A 23999-nucleotide genomic window follows, 5' to 3' on the forward strand; every position below is an offset into this window, starting at 1 on the left:
ACAAGTAAAATGTACAGTAAAATGTTAAATGTAAAATGTTAAATTTAAATGTAAATGTCCAGGAAGGTATACCTGTAGTTAAATGTCCAGGAAGATATACCTATACAGTAAAATGTAAATGTCCAGGAAGATATACCTATAGTTAAATGTAGATGTCCAGGAAGATATACCTATAGTTAAATGTCCAGGAAGATATACCTATAGTTAAATGTCCAGGAAGGTATACCTATAGTTAAATGTCCAGGAAGATATACCTATAGTTAAATGTAAATGTCCAGGAAGATATACCAATAGTTAAATGTAAATGTCCAGGAAGGTATACCTATAGTTAAATGTCCAGGAAGATATACCTATAGTTAAATGTAAATGTCCAGGAAGATATACCTATAGTTAAATGTCCAGGAAGATATACCTATAGTTAAATGTCCAGGAAGGTATACCTATAGTAAAATGTCCAGGAAGATATACCTATAGTTAAATGGTCCAGGAAGATATACCTATAGTTAAATGTCCAGGAAGGTATACCTATAGTTAAATGTCCAGGAAGATATACCTATAGTTAAATGTAAATGTCCAGGAAGGTATACCTATAGTTAAATGTCCAGGAAGATAAACCTGTAGTTAAATGTCCAGGAAGATATACCTATAGTTAAATGTCCAGGAAGATATACCTATAGTAAAATGTCCAGGAAGGTATACCTATAGTTAAATGGTCCAGGAAGATATACCTATAGTTAAATGTCCAGGAAGGTATACCTATAGTAAAATGTCCAGGAAGGTATACCTATAGTTAAATGTCCAGGAAGATAAACCTGTAGTTAAATGTCCAGGAAGATAAACCTGTAGTTAAATGTCCAGGAAGGTATACAGTTAAATGTCCAGGAAGGTATACCTATAGTTAAATGTAAATGTCCAGGAAGATATACCTATAGTTAAATGTACAGGAAGGTATACCTATAGTTAAATGTAAATGTCCAGGAAGATATACCTATAGTTAAATGTCCAGGAAGATATACCTATAGTTAAATGTAAATGTCCAGGAAGGTATACCTATAGTTAAATGTCCAGGAAGATATACCTATAGTTAAATGTCCAGGAAGATATACCTATAGTTAAATGTCCAGGAAGATATACCTATAGTTAAATGTCCAGGAAGATATACAAGTTTCAAGTTTCAAGTTTCTTTAATAGTTGTCATACAGAAGTACAGAATACTTTTGTACAAAATGCTTCTTACTGTTGCGCTCCAGAGACTGTGCATGACAAGATAAGTATGAAATAAAAACATAGTAAAAATTAGAAGAAAAAAAAAGAGGTCACAGTGTTCAGTTTAGACATATGTACAATGTTCGTAGACGTAGTTACCATACAATATACAATACTGTGCAGTGTACTAATATACAATACTATATAGTGCAAGGCATAAATGGACAAGGTGCAGTTTAGGTACAATTCACAGTAGGTGTACGAGTTGTAGTGCAAATCCTTTATCAATAAATATAAAGTGTAAGTGTGTTTGTGTGATCTAAAGTGTGGAGAGTGGGTGCTGCAGTGTGTTGTTTGTTTGAGTGAGTGTGTGTGTGCGTGTGGGTGTGTGTGCTGTGTGCATTTGATGGTTGTTGCATAGTGATTATTGTTCGTTTAGCGATTATTGTTCGTTTAGCAGCCTGATGGCCTGGGGATAGAAGCTCCTTCTGAGTCTTTCTGTGCTCGCCATAAGACTCCGGTATCGCTTGCCTGACGGCAGCAGTTCAAAGAGGCAGTTGTTCGGGTGGCTCGAGTCCTTAATAATTCTCTTAGCCTTCCCCTTGCACCGCTTGTTGTAAATGTTCTGGAGGGTGGGAAGCCCCCCTCTAATTGTGCGTTCGGCTGAACGTGTCACTCTTTGTAGTCTGCTACGGTCTTGTGCAGTGCTATTCCCAAACCAGGAGGTGATGTTGCCGGTCAGGATGCTCTCTATTGTACATGAGTAGAAGTTCCTAAGGATCTTCTGACTGACTTGGAACTTCCTTAGGCGCCTGAGGAAGTAGAGGCGTTGTCGTGCCTTCTTCACAACACTGTCAATGTGTGTGGTCCATGTCAAGTCCTCGGATATGTGGGCTCCGAGGTACTTGAAACTGTTCACTCTCTCAACTGGTGCCCCGTCGATGCTGAGGGGGCTGTAGTCCTTGACCCCCGACCTCCTGAAGTCCACAATCATCTCTTTTGTTTTGCTGACGTTCAGGGAGAGGCAGTTCTCCTGACACCACTGTGACAGGTTCTCTACCTCTTCCAGGTAGGCCCTTTCGTCGTTGGCAGAGATCAGGCCCACCACTACTGTGTCATCAGCAAATTTGATGATGGTGTTGTTGTTCCGCTGTGCTACGCAGTCATGTGTGTACAGGGAGTAGAGGAGGGGGCTCAGAACACAGCCCTGGGGGGCCCCTATGTTGAGCGTGATGGATGAGGAGGTGCAGTTGCCGGCTCTTACCACCTATAGTTAAATGTCCAGGAAGATATACCTATAGTTAAATGTCCAGGAAGATATACCTATAGTTAAATGTCTAGGAAGATAAACCTGTAGTTAAATGTCCAGGAAGGTATACCTATAGTTAAATGTCCAGGAAGGTATACCTATAGTTAAATGTCCAGGAAGATATACCTATAGTAAAATGTAAATGTCCAGGAAGATATACCTATAGTAAAATGTAAATGTCCAGGAAGATATACCTATAGTTAAATGTCCAGGAAGGTATACCTATAGTTAAATGTCCAGGAAGATATACCTATAGTAAAATGGTCCAGGAAGATATACCTATAGTTAAATGTACAGGAAGATATACCTATAGTTAAATGTCCAGGAAGGTATACCTATAGTTAAATGTCCAGGAAGATATACCTATAGTTAAATGTCCAGGAAGGTATACCTATAGTTAAATGTCCAGGAAGATAAACCTGTAGTTAAATGTCCAGGAAGGTATACAGTTAAATGTCCAGGAAGGTATACCTATAGTTAAATGTAAATGTCCAAGAAGATATACAGGGATTTATCTCAGTGAGGCACAATGAAATGTGGTGTGATGGCTGTTGGGTTATCTATTTATTTACCTTTAGAAACATCACTGTCACTCAGTACAGCAGCAGGCCTATTGTATATATATATATATATATATATATATATATATATATATATATATATATATATATATATATATATATATATATATATATATATATATATATATATACTGTATATACACACACACGCGCGCGCGTGCATGCGTCGTAAAAATAACATGTAATTTCAAACCACGACAACATGTCAAGAATAAACGAGGACAAACAAAGAAATCAACTGAAACAGGTACAACTTGACGGACGGCGGTTAAAGAGATGAAGGTCCTGAACTCGACGCAACAGAGGGCAGAATCTCCATCTTTAGAGCGCGTCGGTCGGAGGTCATTCCATGAGCTATAGGAAAATGTAGATTTGGCAAATTCCGAGCAAACTTGGGGGACCTTAAGAACACACATACACACACTCACACACACACACACACACACACACACACACACACACACACACACACGTCACACACACACACCCCCACACACACACACACACACACACACACACACACACACACACACACACACACACACACACACGCACACACACACTTTAATACTTTATTTGGTTCCACAAATTATATTACATAAACAGGGAATCAAATGTATCGGGGCCAAGTAGCAATGAACACTTAAAGGAAAACTCCAACATTTTGGGAAATTAGCTTATTTAACATCTTCCCTGGAGTTAGACAAGAAGATACATACCTTTTTTGTCTCTCTGCATGCATTAGGCTTAGGGAACGGCCGCACCGTTAGCGTAGCTTAGCTTCATCACTGGAAGTGGGTCAGACCTTTACCCTGAAGTTCCCTACAGTCCCCTACAGTCACGAAATACACTCCAAAATGACTGTGGTAAGTTTTCATTCATGTTTTTAGATGGAAGGCTGTGTATTCCATCTGTCTAACGTTAGCGAATATTGTGAGATTGATGAATAGGACATAACGTTGCTTGACTATCGACCTAGTTAGCCCCTTTCGTGACTGCGATGCACGGCTACAGGGTTTGGGTGAGTGAATCCACACTTGTGGACATTCAAAGAATTCTACTCCAACTTGTATAAATCAGAAACGACCTTCGATCAAAACAAAATGGACACATATCTTAATCAAATTAACCTCCCCAAACTTTCAGAGGATGATGCTAAACAGTTAGAAACACCAATCACACTAGAGGAACTCAGGAAGGCCATATCCGAAATGCAAAGTGGTAGGGCTCCTGGAAGAGACGGTATCCCACCAGAAATGTACCTCTCATGTTGGGACATAATTGGACCCCTATTACTTAATATGATTTTATACTCAGTCAAGGAGGGGAACTTTCATAAGAACGACAATATTGCACTCATAACAGTCCTCCTTAAAAAAGACAAAGACCCCACCGAGTGAGGTAGTTATAGACCCTTAAGCCTCCTCGGAACCGATATCAAACTGTTCTCTAAGGTATTAGCCATCAGACTTCAAAAGCATATGACGTCTTTAGTTCATCCGGATCAAACTGGCTTCATAAGAAACCGTTTGATCACTGACAACATAAGACGATTACTATACGTACTAGATGCCAGCAAGGACGACACCACACCCAAGGCGATGCTGTCCCTGGATGCAATGAAAGCTTTTGATAGGCTGGAATGGTCGTATCTATGGGCAGTATTAGAAAGGATGGGGTTAGGAAAAGGATTCATTGATATGATTAAAGTATTATACAAAGACCCATCGGCCATGATTACAACAGGTATAATCACCTCCGGAATATTTCCGGTATCACGCTCTTCTAGACAGGGTTGCCCTCTTAGTCCCGGACTATTCGATTTATCACTAGAACCTTTAGCACAATATATAAGACAATCCCAACTCATAGAACCAATTGTAATCAAGGGCACACAACACAAAATTAGTCTATATGCGGACGACGTAATACTGTTCATGCAAAACCCTAACACCGCAATGCCTCATCTTCTCAAGTTGATTAATGACTTTGGCGACCTATCAGGATTTAAGATAAACTGGCCAAAGTCGGCTTTCCTTCCACTGAACGCCCCTGCAAAGAATACAAGTCTTCCAGAAGAAATACCAATGGTTAAACACTTTAGATGTTTGGGAGTTGAAGTATTCCCTACCATAAGCCAAACGGTGAAACACAATTACATAGAAATCCAAAATAAAATAAAATACGACTTTGACAGGTGGTCAAAACTTAAAAACTCAGTACAGGCACGGGTTTCAATAGTTAAGATGGATGTCTTACATCAGCAGCTCAATGCTTCCGTTACCCCCTCCAGATGGTTACTGGAAAAAATTACACTCTTCCGCATATACATTTATTTGGAATAACAAACCACCACGTATAAAAAGATCCACCGCACAGAGAAACAAAGCCGACGGGATGGCATTTCCAAATTTTTTCCACTATTTTAAGGCGTACACTTTAAGACCACTGACAACCTGGTTTGAACCCCAAGCATCAGTATCCTGGAGAAATTTAGAAGTAAATATAGTAGCACCACAGAGACTGCAGGACATAGTATACACCAAAATATCAATTAAGCAATGCGAACTGAAATTTGGCCCCATAATTATTCATGCGATCCGAATATGGCGTGAAACACAAAAAAAATATTCTAACCCACATAAATGGCATAATCATACTCCCTTATTCAATAACAATGCACTCCTGATTGGAAAACGACCTATAAGATTCCCTAGATGGGAAAAGCAAGGCATACATACATTAGGAGATGTTTTCAACAAACAGGGTATTTGTAGTTATGATGAAATAGAAAAAAAATTTAATCTCACCGGTTCCACATATTTTTTTTACGCACAATTATTGTTTTGTTTGAAGTCTCACGGTGTTCCATTAAGGATACCAATTGCACACCACAGATACCACAAATGTTTCTATGAAAGAGAGACATCGAGAGGTTTTGTATCAGATTTTTATCATCAATTACTAACGGCCTCGTATGAAACCCTCCACCTAGACTCTATTTGGAGGAGGGGATATACCAGACCTGGAAATAGATTTTGATTGGCAAGAAGCCTGGGCAAATGTTCGACTTGCATCAAGGAACCCATCAACAAATCAATCTTAACTATATTCATAGGACATACTTGACTCCTATAAGACTGAACAGAATGGGTCTTAAACAAGACTCCAAATGCTCCTTATGTACAAATGGGGACGAGGGGACATTTATGCACATGTACTGGGACTGCCCACCAGTTAAGATATTCTGGAAAGAAGTGACCCAGCAATTATCAAATCTCTTAATTCTGAATATACCTGTACACCCCTCTGTATTACTGCTGAATGATGTTTTTGAGTATGCAGTACATCCACAGCTAAAGAGATTGGTTTTATCTGGTATTACAGTGGCTAAAAAACTGATAGCATCACGATGGATTCAACCGGAAAAAATTTGCCGAAAGGTCTGGATTCTTACATATCTCGATGTGATTTATCTAGAAATATCTACAGCAAGAATTTTGTGTCTCAATGAATCCAAATTGACAATGTGGTTAGAAGTGGTGGAGAGAATAAAAGCTAGCATATAATGGTAGTGTCTGGTTAGGAGCGAATGATAATGGATGGATTATCCATTGGGGGGTCCAGGGTGGGGGGTGCGAGCAAGAGCATATGTGTGTAGGGGAATAGATAGCAGGTATTATCTTGTATGAGACATTTATTTAAACAGTGATTTAATTTGATGTGCACTGTTAACAATGCTTGTATATCTAATCTAAAAAATAATAAAAAAATAAAATACAAAAAAACACTTGTGGTATTATTATAACTCATTTATTGTGTAACGCTAGCCCCTTAAAACTTACCACAGTCATGGTATCCATAATAACTTCAATCGGTTCGGATCCTTTGAATGAAATGAAAATGTAAACAAACACTGGCCTCACGTTAGAAAGTAGCACTGGTGACGTGAAATCACTGAGCCCAGAGAGGAGTGGTTCGGCAAAAAATAGTTCAGAGTATATCTGCTTAGAAAACGTCGAATTCAATAATCTTTTATTTCTCCACGTGGTAAATACACAGGTCACAACATGTTTACAGGAACGTTTTGGAGTTGTATTTGGAGTGTATTTCGTGACTGTAGGGGACTGTAGGGAACTTCAGGGTAAAGGTCTGACCCACTTCCAGTGATGAAGCTAAGCTAAGCTACGCTAACGGTGCAGGCGTTCCCTAAGCCTAATGCATGCAGAGAGACAAAAAAGGTATGTATCTTCTTGTCTAACTCCAGGGAAGATGTTAAATAAGCTAATTTCCCAAAATGTTGGAGTTTTCCTTTAAGGGTACACATAGCACCTCCTTCTCCACGTGGCTAAGCTGCCAATAATAGCTGAGACAGCAATATTTGGCAATTTGTTTGGCTTTTCTTACACACACATACACACACACACACACACACACTCACCTACACACACACACACCTACACACACACACACACCTCAAAGCTATCATAAGTACCCATCTTCCCTCTATCCCAGGTAATTCTAATCACATTAGGTTAGATTAAAATGTATTGTCATCATTATACAGCACAAGTACAGTACAATGAAAAGAAGAGTGCAAATGTAACAGTGAAGTGCAATAGTAATACGTACAGTAGTATAGTGCTAATCAGATGTATGTAGAGAGTTGTAGTATCAATACAGGTATAAAGACACTATGGTAGTTGTAATATGGTAATGAACTCCAACAGTCCTTACCAACTTAAAAAAATCTTAAAGCTTGAGATTCTCCTTTCTGCTGCAGAGTTCAAAACCTTGATCTCCAACCTTTGTCAATCAAGTTGATACGTGTTTTAATTGATTGTTATCCTTACTTTTCTTATTGTTATGATTCTATACTATGCTGTGTGATTTTATATGCCTAGTTTCTTTGCTTAACACTGTACGTACACTCGACGTGACCGTAAACGAGGGAAACCTCGGTTGCCTTTCGAGTTCAAATAAAGGTTTGAAATGAAAAGAAACATGGGTGTCACATCAATAATAACAACAACCCCCCTTCCTCTCTCCCCCAGGGAACATCATCGGTTCCGGTATCTTCGTCAGCCCCAAGGGCGTGATGGAGAACGCCAGCTCCGTGGGCCTGGCTCTGATCGTCTGGATCGTCACAGGCATCATCACCGCCATCGGGGCGCTGTGTTACGCAGAGCTGGGCGTCACCATCCCCAAGTCCGGGGGGGACTACGCCTACGTCAAGGACATCTTCGGAGGACTCGCGGGGTAAGATGGCCGCCGGTCTCGCCTCCACCTGGGGGTAGTGTTGTCACGGTACCAAAACTTCGACTTTGATACCGATACCAGCCTAAGTATCAGGATACTAGTTCTAAAACGATACCACAGCAGAAGTACAATATTAGGTGACAGATTATTTTTAAATGTCAGTTCATTAATAGTACAGAAAATATTTTGACGCTGTTGAAACATACATTTTCCCCCCAAATTCTGTTACCACTGCTGAGCTATATACTGTAGCTCAGCGGTGCCCAACCAGTCGATCGCGATCGACAGGTAGATCGCGGGCTGATTTCAAGTAGATCTTGATTAATAAAATTCGATTATAAAAAAAGATAAATATTTTTTATTTTTTTTGCTAAATCAACTCTTCCTCTCCTTGTTTTTTTTTTTTTTTTACTTTGGCCATTCCCCTGGCTCTTTTTTGCGTTTATCGCATTTATTCTGGTCAAGGATGACCGACAGAAACAGGCTGAAGGGGTTCAGATGGGGGGGAAGACACTCTGGGAAAGGCACGGCTGCAGTCCGGGATTCGAACTCGCTAAACCCCAGATCCGTGACGAGCACGGTTGTCCCCGGCGCCGAAATAGTGCTCGAGGTACGTGGTGAGCTACTGGAGCTCCCCTCTTCCTCTCCTTGTTAACTACAACAAGCAATGCTGTTTGTTATTTAAGATGAGGTCGGACTCGGCACTGACAGATTTGTGTTCATTATGCTGCTTTTATAAAGCCTCAAATGACGGCTTACAATATACAATTTTGGCTGGTAGCTCTCGGGCTAGGTGGTAAATAAAAAAGTAGATCTTGGTTCAAAAAAGGTTGGGCACCCCTGCTGTAGCTGATCTCCTTTGGCTACTTCAAATCAGCTGACACTGTTGACACTAGGGGTGGGTGATATGACGATATTAAATAAATATCTGGTACAGTTCATAAACTATACACTTTTTAAACGTATCATGGACATCGTGATGTTTCTCACAATCCCTCACATCAGTTTATAAGCCGCCGCGATTGAGATGAGACTTACTTTGGCGCAGCGCTCTACTCTCTCGTCTCTCCCTCTCAAAGAAATAAAATGCACACACACTCACCCCAACTTACGTCACGTACACACACATACACACACGCACGCACACACACCCAGAGACGGAGAGGCGGTGCCAGAGGTTTGTTTGGAGGAAACAGAGAACGGCGATACGAAAGCGTGAGAGAAGTGGAGAGAGTTTAACGAGTTTAAACGTTAGCCCTACGTGTTTTATTCAGAAACGGCAATGGAATATGGAGGTGCCGAGGTGGATGAACTGGTAGTAGCCTCGCGTTCTAACCGTTAGCATTGCGGCTAGCGTTAATGAGCTAATAAGGCACTGTAGACTAACCTACACTGTAGCATGCAACACTTTGATGAACATTGTTACTCAGCTGATAGAGTTGTACCCTTCCTGACGACTTGTCGTACTTGTGTAAATGTAAATGGATTCATAGCTTGATAGCTAGCGTCTAAATCCTCTATTTTCCGTGTGTGTTGCGTTGAAGATGATGTCACGGCGCCCCAGCTACACTGACGGGGGGGGGGGGGGTACCGTCTTTATATCTATCTATGGGGGTACTACCGAGTCGAGTAGGTACCGTGCAGAACCTGGAAAAGCGGCATAAGAGAATACTTCATAATGTTTCATGCAATTAAAAAGTAAATATATATATGATGATGATGCACACATACCTATACAGTGTTTTGTTTACCAGTAGGATATTATAACATTGCTGATAATAAAAATCATAAGTCTAAGCTATCAAGTCTCCCGTGATTTTATGTTACTATATATTTAAAAGTAAGCAAACCATTCCTTGGTTACATGATTATTATTTTCTCACAGTAGTGTGTGTGTATTTTTGGCTAAGTGGATAGAAAACAGTACTGTGCAAAAGTCTTAGGCACCCAAGAGTTTTTATATAAATAGTCTTAGATGTTAAAAAATAATTTCTGTATTAGTGTGTCAGTAGACTACTCCTTTAGATTTTTTAAAATGTTTAATTAAATTATTTTTGAAAGCATCTTCATGGTTTAATGCAGACATAATTTATGTCTGCATTAAAACATGAAGATGCTTTTAAAAATAATTCAGGGACTATTTTAATCGTCATATTGGCATGACTGTATGCTTCAAAGGGTTAAATCAAGCATTTTTAAGTGCTTTAGAGGAAATGTCAAAATATCGTGATGTACATTGTGTATCGTGACATAGCCAAAAATATCGTGATATCATTTAGAGGCCATATCGCCCAGCCCTAGTTGACACGCCCACTAAGCAAAGCTTGCGCTCACACACACACACACACACACACACACACACACACACACACACAACACACAACACACAACACACAACACACACACACACACACAACACACAACACACAACACACAACACACACACACACACACACGCACTAAGGCTGTCACCGAACCCTGTTTTTGGGATTCGAACTTCGTCAGGGTTTTTCGAACGAACGTTCGAACCTTTGTTTTTCATTTAAAAAAAAAAGAAAAGCTAAAAAAAGAAAATTTGAACTTTATTATTTTTTTTTTTTTTATCCTCAAACTAAATCCTCAATTTTAATAAAGTGATTAATCTGATTAGTCTTTTATTTTAATTTTATTAAATCAACTTTCCAGCCCCAGACCCAGCCCAGGGAGAAGCCCCAGCCCAACTAAATCAATTAAATCAACTTTCTTTAATGAATATAACTCATCAGTTTCTTTTAATACTATAATATTAGTGTAGCCTAATCTTTATCTGCAACTGTGAAGAAAAACCCCATTGGTTTAAACAGAATTAATAGAAAAAAAAATTGAAAAAATAAAAAAAGATTTATTATTAAAAATATAAAATTCGAATGTTGATTTAGAATTCGAATGCCAACGTAACGAATGAAGGTTCGAACGTTTGGGCTCAGCCCTAACACACACACACACACACACACACACACACACACACACATACACACACACAGTGCTCCAGTCACTCAACTCATAGAAAATACATCAGGCAATTACTCTAAAAGTATCGATACTAATAAAATGGAATATTGGACCGTTTTTGATATCATGATTTCTAGTATGGGTGTATCGTGCAACCCTACCTGGGGGTTCCTTCACACAATATATATATATACGTTTAGCACTGGTACCAGCAAGGTCTGGCTAAACCCCAATTCAATCCAATCCAATCCACTTTATTTATAAAGCACATTTAAAAACAACAAAGTTGACCAAAGTGCAGTACAAGTCACACAACAAATATTTACACAGAGATAAAAAGCACACAATAAAGCATGTACAATATGTCACATAAAAAGGCAGGTCTCTCAAGCTGGTCTCGAAACCAAAAGCCAAAGAAAAGAAACATGTTTTGAGACGTGATTTAAACACCTGCAAAGCGGGGGCCTGCCTAACACGCAGAGGCTCTGGGGCTACAACTAAATTCAAACAACCCCATTGGCATTTAGGGATAGGGAGATCTATTCTGGGGTTGTTTGAATTTTCTTTCAACCAATCACGATCGTCCCTGAAAAGGCGGGAGAGTGACGCTGAGGGGAGGAGAATTCCGAATGGTCAGTAACTCTGCTCTGCAGTAAACCGACTTTTTATCCAATCAGGAGAGAGAACCTTAGATATTTTCTACTTATTTCAAGAAATCTTGTCAAGCCAGATTTGCTTACTGCACTGGCAGATTAGTATACCTGTTTAAAGCACATATTTGCTTAAAACTAGTTTTTATTTATTATTTGTCAGACCATTTCTTTCAATGTGGAGTTCTCTCTCCCGATTGGATAAAGTACATTTTCTGTTTACTGCCGAGCGCAGGGACTGGGAGACATAGATATATATATATAAACATCTGGGAGACCCATGTTACTGACTAAACACTCTATATGAGTGATGGCTGTCAGAATGTAGAGCTATTATTTGAACACGTAGACCACTTGTGTAAACAAATAAATACCACATACAGCACCTTTAAGTGTTTCAGTGTTTCAGAATTTAGTTGAATCGCCAGATGCATTCTCATAGATCCTAGTGCTCTGTTAATGATCTGAGGAGTCTCTGGAGTTCATCAGACGCTTATCAAGCCAAGTGCTGATCCAGAGTCAGTTTAGACTCCGAGGACCCATGCTGTACCAACCCCCGGTCTACCTGCCGATAACCGTCTGCCGACCGGTGCTCATATTATGGCCTAGTTTCTCGGAAGGGGGGCCTCTGGTACAATTAATGTTAAACTGACAGGGATTTAGGTGAGCATACCAACATGTCTCGGGTCCTCACTCTCGATCCCCTCGGATGGGCCTTCCAGATATAGGTCAGCGAAGCAGGGGGCTCTGCCCGGGTCTCGGCCAAGTACACAAGGTATGTTCCGAATCCTAAACCAAACAAACAAAGTAACAGGATTACAAAAGCTATGATACAATACATGGCTATGGACAGCCCCTAGCACCGAGCAGAATATTAACTTTCCTTGATGTATCCGTGAACAGTTTCGCCTCTTCGTGGTCATGGTCAGGATTTTCCGATCCCCTATAGACCGGTTTACAAACATACCGCGTTCGAGCCAATCAGCAATACAAACTGAGTCATGTGACTAAGTTGCCCTCTACCTGCGCAAGCTGCTGCGCTAAAAGATTACGACGGGGCTCTATGGAGAAACCATGACACCCCCCTGACTAAAAGTTGTTTCAAACTAAAACAGCTGGATGTAATTTTGCCAAATCAGCATGGCTGTGAGTGCGAGTCTTTTACCTTTTACATATCTAGCTTTGGCATGGATTGATTGTTTAGATCGCTAGCATGGCTAACAAATGCAAAATATATTGTAGTCTGCCCCGTTGTTCTGAACAGGATTACGTTCCTTTCTGCTCCGGTGATGCGCGCGCACACTGAGCATGACGTATACAGCGAACAGGCCTATATGTTTACTCTGAAAGGCCTTGGAGCCGCGCCTGCCTGAGCATGGGAATTCCTTCGCAAAATATCCACCTGCGTTACAATTGAACAGACAGAATGTGCTTTTCGCCGCAGACTACACACAGATTAGGCCATTGTTTTTCTGTACCATATCGCAAGGTTACATGGAGTCGAGACCTTTCGGGGGGAGGAATTCAACCAGACACAAACAGCCAATGATTGTTTTTCGTCTCTTTGTAGCCCGTACATCAATGCACTCGTACCTAGGAACGCTTTTGTAGTGAGTCGCCTCGCTTTGAAGGTCTGAAGCGTTGGAACCACACTGTTTCCTTGTGCCTCTCAGGGGTAATACACTGTGTTCAATGATTGTTTGCTTTTGTTGTCCTGTTCTGTTTGTGTGTGTTTATGAGTGTGTGTTTATGTGTGTGTGTGTGTATGTGTGTGTGTGTGTGTGTGTGTGTGTGTGTGTGTGTGTGTGTGTGTGTGTGTGTGTGTGTGTGTGCGCGCGCGCGCACACGTGCACACACACATGCATTTGTGTGTACTTGTGTATGTGTGTGTGTGTTTGTGTGTCTTCCCCCAGCATGTTGTTGCATGTGTATGTGACACACCGTCGGTCAAAGTTTCCAAATAAAGGCTTTTCTCTGGGTTGTTATTTGATCTTACAGATGTATGGTACACACACACACACACACACACACACACACACACACACACACACACACACACACACACACACACACACACACACACACACACACCAACACACATTCCTGCGAGGGGACAACCCAGGTTATCAGGGTGAAAACGCCACTAGAAACACAGCCAAAGCGGAATGATCGTTCTGTATAAAGATTAGGGAGAATCTAGTGGAAAAGACATAGGCTTGGTTGTGATAAAGCTGTGTCCACAAGGTCCCCTAAACCCCAGCTGACCTCTAGGATTTTGCTCCCGTTCGCAGCTTTGATTGATCTGTTTGTGAAGGCCCAGTAAACCCTTCATTCTGCTGCTTTGTGCTTCTGCTTCATCCTGCCGCTTTGTGCTTCTGCTTCATCATGCCGCTTCATTCTGCCGCTTCATTCTGCTAGGATAAGGTGATAACTTACCCCACAGTCCTTGCCCCACAATGGTGGAACAAACTTCCCACCACAGTTACGACAGCCGAAACCTGTCCAATCGTTTGCCGTCGACTAAAGACACACTTCTTCAATCAATATCTGAAATAATTTTTTTTTTTTTTTTTTATCTAACCCTAACTAACCTTACTGTCATGCACTTGTCCTAATATAATAATAAATGCAGGACCTCTTTAGAGAGAGGTCTTTATTCGGCATGCAACGACACAACGACATGCAATGGGCGGCACACACACACAGAGGAATACACACACACACACACATGCAATTGTCTCTCAGGGTCGCCGATGCGATTGAGCTCTGCTTTTAACCCATCCCGTCGTCCTTCCCCCCAAGGGCTGCCGGGAGCAGACAGGGCGTCGGTGAGGGCCGCGCCCGGGGACCAATCCAAGTGCTCCTGCCCATCTTCGTCAGAGACGCGATAGTGTCAGCGATCTGTTGTGCATGTTTTTCCATTGGGTTTCTCTTATCGGGGGGGAAACCCTTGCGAGCACGGGGAGAACATGCAAACTCCACACAGAAAGGCCCGGGAGATCCCCCACCTGGGTACCTGGCATCGCAACCTGGCATATATACTAACCTACACTGTAGCACTCAACACTTTGATGAACATTGTTACTCAGCTGATAGAGTTGTGCCCTTCCTGATGACTTGTTGTACAAAACTTGTAAGTTGCTTTGGATAAAAGCGTCAGCTAAATGACAAAATGTAAATGTAAACTAGGAGGTATTCATCGTAGTACAGTATATGACTGAGTGATTTAGGAAGCATACAGACTGGCAGGCCTCCTAAGTAATGATTGGACCGACTGACTGACTGATAAGATAAGATATTCCTGTATTGATCCCCTTGGGGAAATCCGGGTGTCATAGCATTATAGGTGAGGGGGGAGGGGTGGTACAGGTATGGGCAGGGTAATAGCAGAAAGACATAATATTTAATATAGGCAATACAATTAGCTCTGAATATAAACACATGAGAATATAAATAGTGTAAACAAAGGTGCAGATGAGGGTCTGTATGCCCCATCAGTTATATTATACGTTACAATAAATATAGGCGATAAATAATTTGAATCTGAATATATACTATGAGTACGAGTAAAAGTACTGTCACTGGCTCTAGATGACTGACTATTAATCCCCGCTCCCTTACCATTCTCTTTACATTTTTCTCTGTCAGCCTAGTGCTTATCCAGTCCCCCTTGTGTTGCTGTTGCATAGTCCTACTGCCATAACATATCGTCTAGTCTCCTATGTCTTACTATATTGTCGGCTGTATAGTCTTTGTGTCATAACATATTGTCTACTCTACTGTCCTATGTCATACCATATCATCTGTTGTATATTCCTAGTGTCTTGTGGTCCTACTGTATTGACTGTCCTTCCTGTCTTTTGTCATGTTGTATTGTCCTCTGTTCCACTGTGTGACTATGTCTATAGTTTTTTATTTTGAAGTTACTGTACAGCACTTTGGTCGGCTCTTTGAGCTTTTAAACGTGCTATATAAGAGTGCTATTCAGATTTTTGTATTTTTTACTGTATATTTTATATTAGAATGTATATACATAACACAGGAAATGTGAATCCCGGACCGTATTTTATTATTATTATTATTTTATTCTTAGGCTTATTTTATTCTATATTCTCAGGCAATTTTTTTGTTATTCTTATTCGTGACTTTGTTTTGTCTACCTAAATGTTTACTGTGAGCGATTTGTAGTGCCAAATTTCCCTCTGGATGATTAAAATATTTCTATTCTATTCATAAATACATTTCTTGACTTGACTTGACTGATGACTGCCTCCACCAGTTCATCCTCTATATACAACACTTCATTAGACCCTAACATCCCTACGACACTTCATTAGACCCCAACATCCCTACAACACTTCATTAGACCCTAACATCCATACGACACTTCATTAGACCCCAACATCCCTACGACACTTCATTAGACGCCAACATCCCTACGACACTTCATTAGACCCCAACATCCCTACGACACTTCATTAGACCCCAACATCCCTACGACACTTCATTAGACCCCAACATCCCTACGACACTTCATTAGACCCTAACATCCCTACGACACTTCATTAGACCCCAACATCCCTACGACACTTCATTAGACCCTAACATCCCTACGACACTTCATTAGACCCTAACATCCCTACGACACTTCATTAGACCCCAACATCCCTACGACACTTCATTAGACCCTAACATCCCTACGACACTTCATTAGACCCTAACATCCCTACGACACTTCATTAGACCCTAACATCCCTACAACACTTCATTAGACCCTAACATCCCTACGACACTTCATTAGACCCCAACATCCCTACGACACTTCATTAGACCCCAACATCCCTACGACACTTCATTAGACCCTAACATCCCTACGACACTTCATTAGACCCTAACATCCCTATGACACTTCATTAGACCCTAACATCCCTACGACACTTCATTAGACCCCAACATCCCTACGACACTTCATTAGACCCTAACATCCCTACGACACTTCATTAGACCCCAACATCCCTACGACACTTCATTAGACCCCAACATCCCTACGACACTTCATTAGACCCCAACATCCCTATGACACTTCATTAGACCCTAACATCCCTACGACACTTCATTAGACCCTAACATCCCTACGACACTTCATTAGACCCCAACATCCCTACGACACTTCATTAGACCCCAACATCCCTACGACACTTCATTAGACCCCAACATCCCTACGACACTTCATTAGACCCTAACATCCCTACGACACTTCATTAGACCCCAACATCCCTACGACACTTCATTAGACCCTAACATCCCTACGACACTTCATTAGACCCTAACATCCCTACGACACTTCATTAGACCCCAACATCCCTACGACACTTCATTAGACCCCAACATCCCTACGACACTTCATTAGACCCCAACATCCCTACGACACTTCATTAGACCCCAACATCCCTACGACACTTCATTAGACCCCAACATCCCTACGACACTTCATTAGACCCTAACATCCCTACGACACTTCATTAGACCCCAACATCCCTACGACACTTCATTAGACCCTAACATCCATACGACACTTCATTAGACCCTAACATCCCTACGACACTTCATTAGACCCTAACATCCCTACGACACTTCATTAAACCCTAACATCCCTACGACACTTCATTAGTTCAAGTTCAAGTTTCTTTATTAGTTGTCATACAAAAATACTGAATACTTTTATATGAAATGCTTCTTTCTGTTGTGCTCCAGAGATTGTGCTAGATACAAATAGATAAGTATAAAATAAGTATAAAATAGAAGTCAAGTACATAAACAAAAGTGTCCAATATACAAAAGCGTTCAATATACATATATACAATATACAATGCAGAGTAGAAAAAGTAACTGAGTACCCGTGATCCCGGATGAATGTACTAGGTGTGGGGTAGAGATAGGGACCCTATACCACTGTATGTGGGAATGTGAGAAGATACAGGAATATTGGAAGGAGATATTGGAACTCATATCGGAGATGACAGAGATAGAAATCCCGACCGATCCTAAGTTATGTATACTACACTTATACCCGGAGAAGTTCCCAGCTTATATTAGAAAGAGGAAATTGATTAATTTTTGTTTGCTACAGGCCAAGAGAGTGATAGCTCTAAACTGGAAGGAGATACAGAGACCAGGGGCTAAACAATGGTTAAAGGAAGTGTCAGAGAACTTAGCAATGGAGAAACTAACATACATACAGAAGGGAAAAACAGAACAATTTGAAAGGACTTGGTCATCGTTTATACATTTCCTGGAAAATGTAAGAATCTAAAGGAGAGAGATAGGAAACATGAAAGGTAAGGGAAAGGAAAGGAAAGTAAAGGGAAAATGGGAGGAAGGTTTAGGGGGAAAAAGAGAAGGAAAAAAGAAAGGTGGATGGAGGTAGAGAAGCAGAAGAACAGTTGTTTATTTTTATCTTTATTTTTTTTTATTTTTTTTTTATGTATTTTATTAGTTTTTTTTTTATTGTTTTTTTTTTTATTATTTACGTGGTTTCTGGTAGGTCATTTAAAGGAGAGCTATTTGGATGTTTCTTTCACCATGTGGGGCCTTTTGCACAGTTCCAGTGAGTCTATGGAACACCTCGGAAAGGTTTGAATCTTTTTTTTTTAAATAAAGAAAAAGAAAAAGTAACTGAGTTACAATACAATATACAGTACAATGCAGAAATAGGATGAGGTACAATTTAGGTACAATTTATAGTAAGGTGTAATGAGGTATGAGTTGTAGTGCAAATTCTTTACCAATAAATATAAAGCGTGTTGAGTGTAGGGCTGACCCCTATTAATCGATTAGTCGACTAATCGGTCGAAAGGAGCTGTAGTCGACTGGCCAACCTCTTAGTCGAATATAATTTAAGAAAAAAAAGGGTATTAAGGTATTTTTTTATTTATTTTTTTAATCATTCTTTACAAAAGAAAAGAGGCCTAGAAGCGTGGCTAACGCTAATGGCACACATACCAGAGGCTAACTGCCTATTAAAACAGGCACAGAGGCACTGAAAGAGGATTTCACCCATCTAATGAACACACTAGACTAGACAAATATCAAGATGTATCCATCAGTGGACCAATTGCATGCTTTTGCAGAGGACAAGAAGCCTTCAATCGACTCCTTCAGACATTAAACACCCCCAACAGCCCAAATGGAATGATAACAAATTAAAAAAAAATATATATATATATATATTATACTTTTTTATTTATATATTTTTTTTAAGTCGACCAATAGTCGACTAACGGCAAATTTTTGCCAATCGACCATCCAAATCCTTAGTCGGGGACAGCCCTAGTTGAGTGTCTAAAGTGGGTAAAGTGGGTAAAGTGGGTGCTGCAGTGAGTTGGCAGTGAGTTGTTTGTTTAAAGTGAGTGTGTGTGTGTGTGTGTGTGTGTGTGTGTGTGTGTGTGTGTGTGTGTGTGTGTGTGTGTGTGTGTGTGTGTGTGTGTGTGTGTGTGTGTGTGTGTGTGTGTGTGTGTGTGTGTGTGTGTGTGTGTATTTGATGGTTTGTTACATAGTGTTATTGTCATTTAGACCCTAACATCCCTCCCCCCGTGTCCCTGTAGGTTCCTGCGTCTGTGGATCGCCGTGCTGGTGATCTACCCCACCAACCAGGCCGTGATCGCCCTCACCTTCTCCAACTACGTCCTCCAGCCGCTCTTCCCCACCTGTTTCCCCCCGGAGACCGGCCTGCGCCTGCTCGCTGCCGTCTGCCTGTGTAAGTAGACACACACACACACACACACACACACACACACACACACACACACACACACACACACACACACACACACACACACACACATTCTTTGTGGACACATACAGGTGTTCTGCTGGGTCTTTGTGGTCACATACAGGTGTTCTGCTGGGTCTTTGTGGTCACATACAGGTGTTCTGCTGGGTCTTTGTGGTCACATACAGGTGTTCTGCTGGGTCTTTGTGGTCACATACAGGTGTTCTGCTGGGTCTTTGTGGTCACATACAGGTGTTCTGCTGGGTCTTTGTGGTCACATACAGGTGTTCTGCTGGGTCTTTGTGGTCACATACAGGTGTTCTGCTGGGTCTTTGTGGTCACATACAGTACAGGTGTTCTGCTGGGTCTTTGTGGTCACATACAGGTGTTCTGCTGGGTCTTTGTGGTCACATACAGTACAGGTGTTCTGCTGGGTCTTTGTGGTCACATACAGGTGTTCTGCTGGGTCTTTGTGGTCACATACAGGTGTTCTGCTGGGTCTTTGTGGTCACATACAGGTGTTCTGCTGGGTCTTTGTGGACACATACAGGTGTTCTGCTGGGTCTTTGTGGTCACATACAGGTGTTCTGCTGGGTCTTTGTGGTCACATACAGGTGTTCTGCTGGGTCTTTGTGGTCACATACAGGTGTTCTGCTGGGTCTTTGTGGACACATACAGGTGTTCTGCTGGGTCTTTGTGGTCACATACAGGTGTTCTGCTGGGTCTTTGTGGTCACATACAGGTGTTCTGCTGGGTCTTTGTGGTCACATACAGGTGTTCTGCTGGGTCTTTGTGGTCACATACAGGTGTTCTGCTGGGTCTTTGTGGTCACATACAGGTGTTCTGCTGGGTCTTTGTGGTCACATACAGGTGTTCTGCTGGGTCTTTGTGGTCACATACAGGTGTTCTGCTGGGTCTTTGTGGTGGACCAAGTCATACATCTATGGATCGGCCCACATCTCCTCTTTCCAATGGCAGAGTTAAATCTGGATTTAGTACCACCAGGCGCCCGTTACAGGGCAGCAAAGACTGTGAATGTAATCTACAGTAAGTACAGTTACTTTTAGGGGCGGCTAGGTGGTGTAGTGGGCAAGGCACTCGCCACCAGTGTGGAGACGCTAGGATTCGCGTGTTCGAATCCAGCTCTCCACATTGTTTTCAGTTTAGCTGGTCGTCCGCAGTAATACACATTGGCCGTATTACGGGGAGGGAAAACTGAAGGGTGGGGATCGAACGTTGTGAACAAGCGACTCCTACAAGTCGTTTGGTGCGCCTGCGCAGTAGAATCAGGAAGTGTCGGGGGCAGCGTGAGCCTCCCACGCGTTACTCCTCGCCACTGAGAGATCGAGCTGCGCAGGTGAAAAGATGCGACTGCTGTTACCTCAAGTACCGGAGGGGACTTGTGCTATGTATGACTTAGTCCACATTGCAGCCGGCTTGTGGGAGGCAAGAAACAGCGTTCGTGACAGGGGAGGGTTGAATTGGATGATACGAAATTGGGATGGGAGAAAAATTGAAAAATGGGAGAAAAAAAGTGGATCCAAAAAAAAGTACAGTTACTTTTGTATAATGTCCATAGCGCCGCCATTTTTTACCGGATTGAGATTGCTACAGTAGACGTTCACAGAAAGGTAAAGAAACAATATACATTGTGGCAATAACGTTGAGGTTTGTTCGACCCGTGAGATATAAACACGAAAATCATGTCAATATTTTTTTTCACGTCAAGTGGCTGCAGCTTTGACTGCGGCTGGTGTGAGCTGGGCAGTGTAGATTTATGAAATATCGACGTCCCTCGAAAGCCCTGGGTCTCCTCTTTCTGCACAGATTTGTATAAGCTCATATTTAGCTAATAACACTTAATCATTGCTAAACAAACTGAAAATATACACTTTGACTGCTGTTTTTATAGGGTTAGGCTACGTTTGAAAAAGAAACACAACATTACTTCATACGGACTGTATTGATCTATTTGTGACGTGAAGTAAATCTCGGCCTGGTACCAATCAGGCTTAAGAGGTTAACTGTACATTGGTGCAGAGGATTATGTTGTCAAATGCACCGCGGGGTGTGAAGCATAATGTCCCCGCATAATGGCGTCCCCCGTTACGCAAGTGAACTCGGCCGAAAGCACCTGCTAACTTGTATATATTGTTACTATCCCGGGTGGTCGGGGCAGGAAGGGACGGGTGAGGGGCGCGGAGCCCAGCGGCGCACATGAGGCCGGCGGAGATGAATGAACTTGACAGACAGAAAGAAGGAGAGAGAGAGAGAGAGAGAGAGAGAGAGAGAGAGAGAGAGAGAGAGAGAGAGAGAGAGAGAGAGAGAGAGAGAGAGAGAGAGAGACAGAGAGAGATAGAGAGAGATAGAGAGAGAGAGTGCCAACATTTTTTACACTGCCTACATTGGTGGGATTCATCCCCGGCTCGCTAGAATCTTCGACTGTCATGGAGACGTTGACCCTCGACTTTGACGGGGGGCTTCCCTTCTCTGAGGTGTTGCTTTTGTCAAGTCAGCAGGTCGCATTCCACACATCTCTACCCTGGTGGGAAATGGGTTCTCGCTCCTCTCTGTCCTCACCACTCGCTCCTCACCGCTCTGAACCTGCTGACCACGCGTTCAATTAGCAGAGAATGTGAGAGTAACAGAGAGAGAGAGAGAGAGAGAGAGAGAGAGAGAGAGAGAGAGAGAGAGAGAGAGAGAGAGAGAGAGAGAGAGAGAGAGAGAGAGAGAGAGAGAGAGAGAGAGAGAGAGAGAGAGAGAGAGAGAGAGAGAGAGAGAGAGAGAGAGAGAGAGAGAGAGAGAGGGGGAAAAGAGAGAGAGAGAGAGAGAGAGAGAGAGAGAGAGAGAGAGAGAGAGAGAGAGAGGAGGGACTGAGTTAGGAATGGGTGTACAGCAAGTCGAACAGATCTGAGAAAACTAGAATAAGCTTAAAGGAACACGCCAACATTTTGGGAAATTGGCTAATCGTCTTCTCCAGAGAGAGACAAGAAGATAGATACCAGTTTCCTCTCTGTGCGTTCAGTAGAAAGCTATCTGGCTGCACGTTAGCCTAGCTTAGCACAATGAATGGAAGTGGACATGGCCGGTTAGCCTTCGGGAGAGGTGTTAGTTGGACAATGCCTAGGCTAACCGGCCATGTCCGCTTCCATTCATTGTGCTAAGCTAGGCTAACGTGCAGCCAGATAGCTTCCTACTGAACGCACAGAGAGGAAACTGGTATCTATCTTCTTGTCTCTCTCTGGAGAAGACTGTAAGCTAATTTCCCAAGATGTCGGCGTGTTCCTTTAAGTAGTGGTATGGATCGTTTGCTTAATCTAGTCCAGGGGTTCTCAAACTTTTTTATACCATGACCCCATTTTATTTAGGATTTTTTTTGGCGACCCCACCAGGGTCAAATGGGAGAAATGGGAGAAATTCCGGTCAAGAGTTTATTGAGCTTAAAAACAATTGATAACGTAAATAACGTTCTGATTAACAAAGGCATTCGTTTTGTGGCATTAACGTTACCTAGATTTATCAACATTCATATGTACATTTATCATACACGGAAAGCGAGCGGCGCAAGCACACACACGCAACAACAACAACACACTGGTTGTCGCGTAAATAACGTTCTGATTAACAAAAGGCATTCGTTTTGTGGCATTCACGTTACCTAGATTTATCAATAGCAATAGTAATATATATGTTTCTTTAGACTAGAATAAGTTAAATGAACTTACTGGCTCGGAAAAGTTGCCGCATGTCAGTGTTTACTCTCGAGTAGAGCTAAAGCAATGGCCGACTTTCAGAAACTCAAAAAGCAAATAGTTGCTTCCCATTGGTGCTGAGCACAGCAGAGGCGGGTGAAAGCGCTGTAAACTCAGAACAATCTTGCCTTCTGGTTGGTTGCATTTGCCTGAGAATTTGCCTTTCCATTCTGGCCTGAATGCGCACAGGACATTATGACCGGAGAGATCTAAATATGTCGGACTTCAACAGATTTTCCCGGTAAAAAAACTGTAATTACCGGATAACGGAAACCCTGGACCCCACACTTAAATGTATTGAGTAATTTCAACGTGGAATTAAGGAATATCAAAATAAAAGCACACGTTGTTGAACTTGATCATGCATATTTATTAGAAAATGTTATTACAGCATGTTATCAATACACATTTATAAAACTAGGCGTATTTAGCCAAAATATGTTGCCAGAACAGAAAAAAATATATTAAAAATATATATAT

The 23999-nt window shown here is 41.7% G+C and overlaps 1 protein-coding gene across 1 annotated transcript in view; it reads left to right on the plus strand.

The window, feature by feature from the left end:
- slc7a8a (solute carrier family 7 member 8a) overlaps positions 1–23999 on the plus strand; it is a 76843-nt gene that overhangs the window by 10255 nt on the left and 42589 nt on the right. Inside the window, exons 2-3 of the mRNA XM_084312396.1 lie at positions 8151–8355; positions 19601–19752. Coding sequence (XP_084168522.1) covers positions 8151–8355; positions 19601–19752 — 357 coding nt within the window. The remainder of the gene's footprint in view (positions 1–8150; positions 8356–19600; positions 19753–23999) is intronic.

The sequence above is a fragment of the Notolepis coatsorum genome (assembly GCF_963971535.1).
Source record: "Notolepis coatsorum genome assembly, chromosome: 4".
Classification (NCBI taxonomy): Eukaryota; Metazoa; Chordata; class Actinopteri; order Aulopiformes; family Paralepididae; genus Notolepis; species Notolepis coatsorum.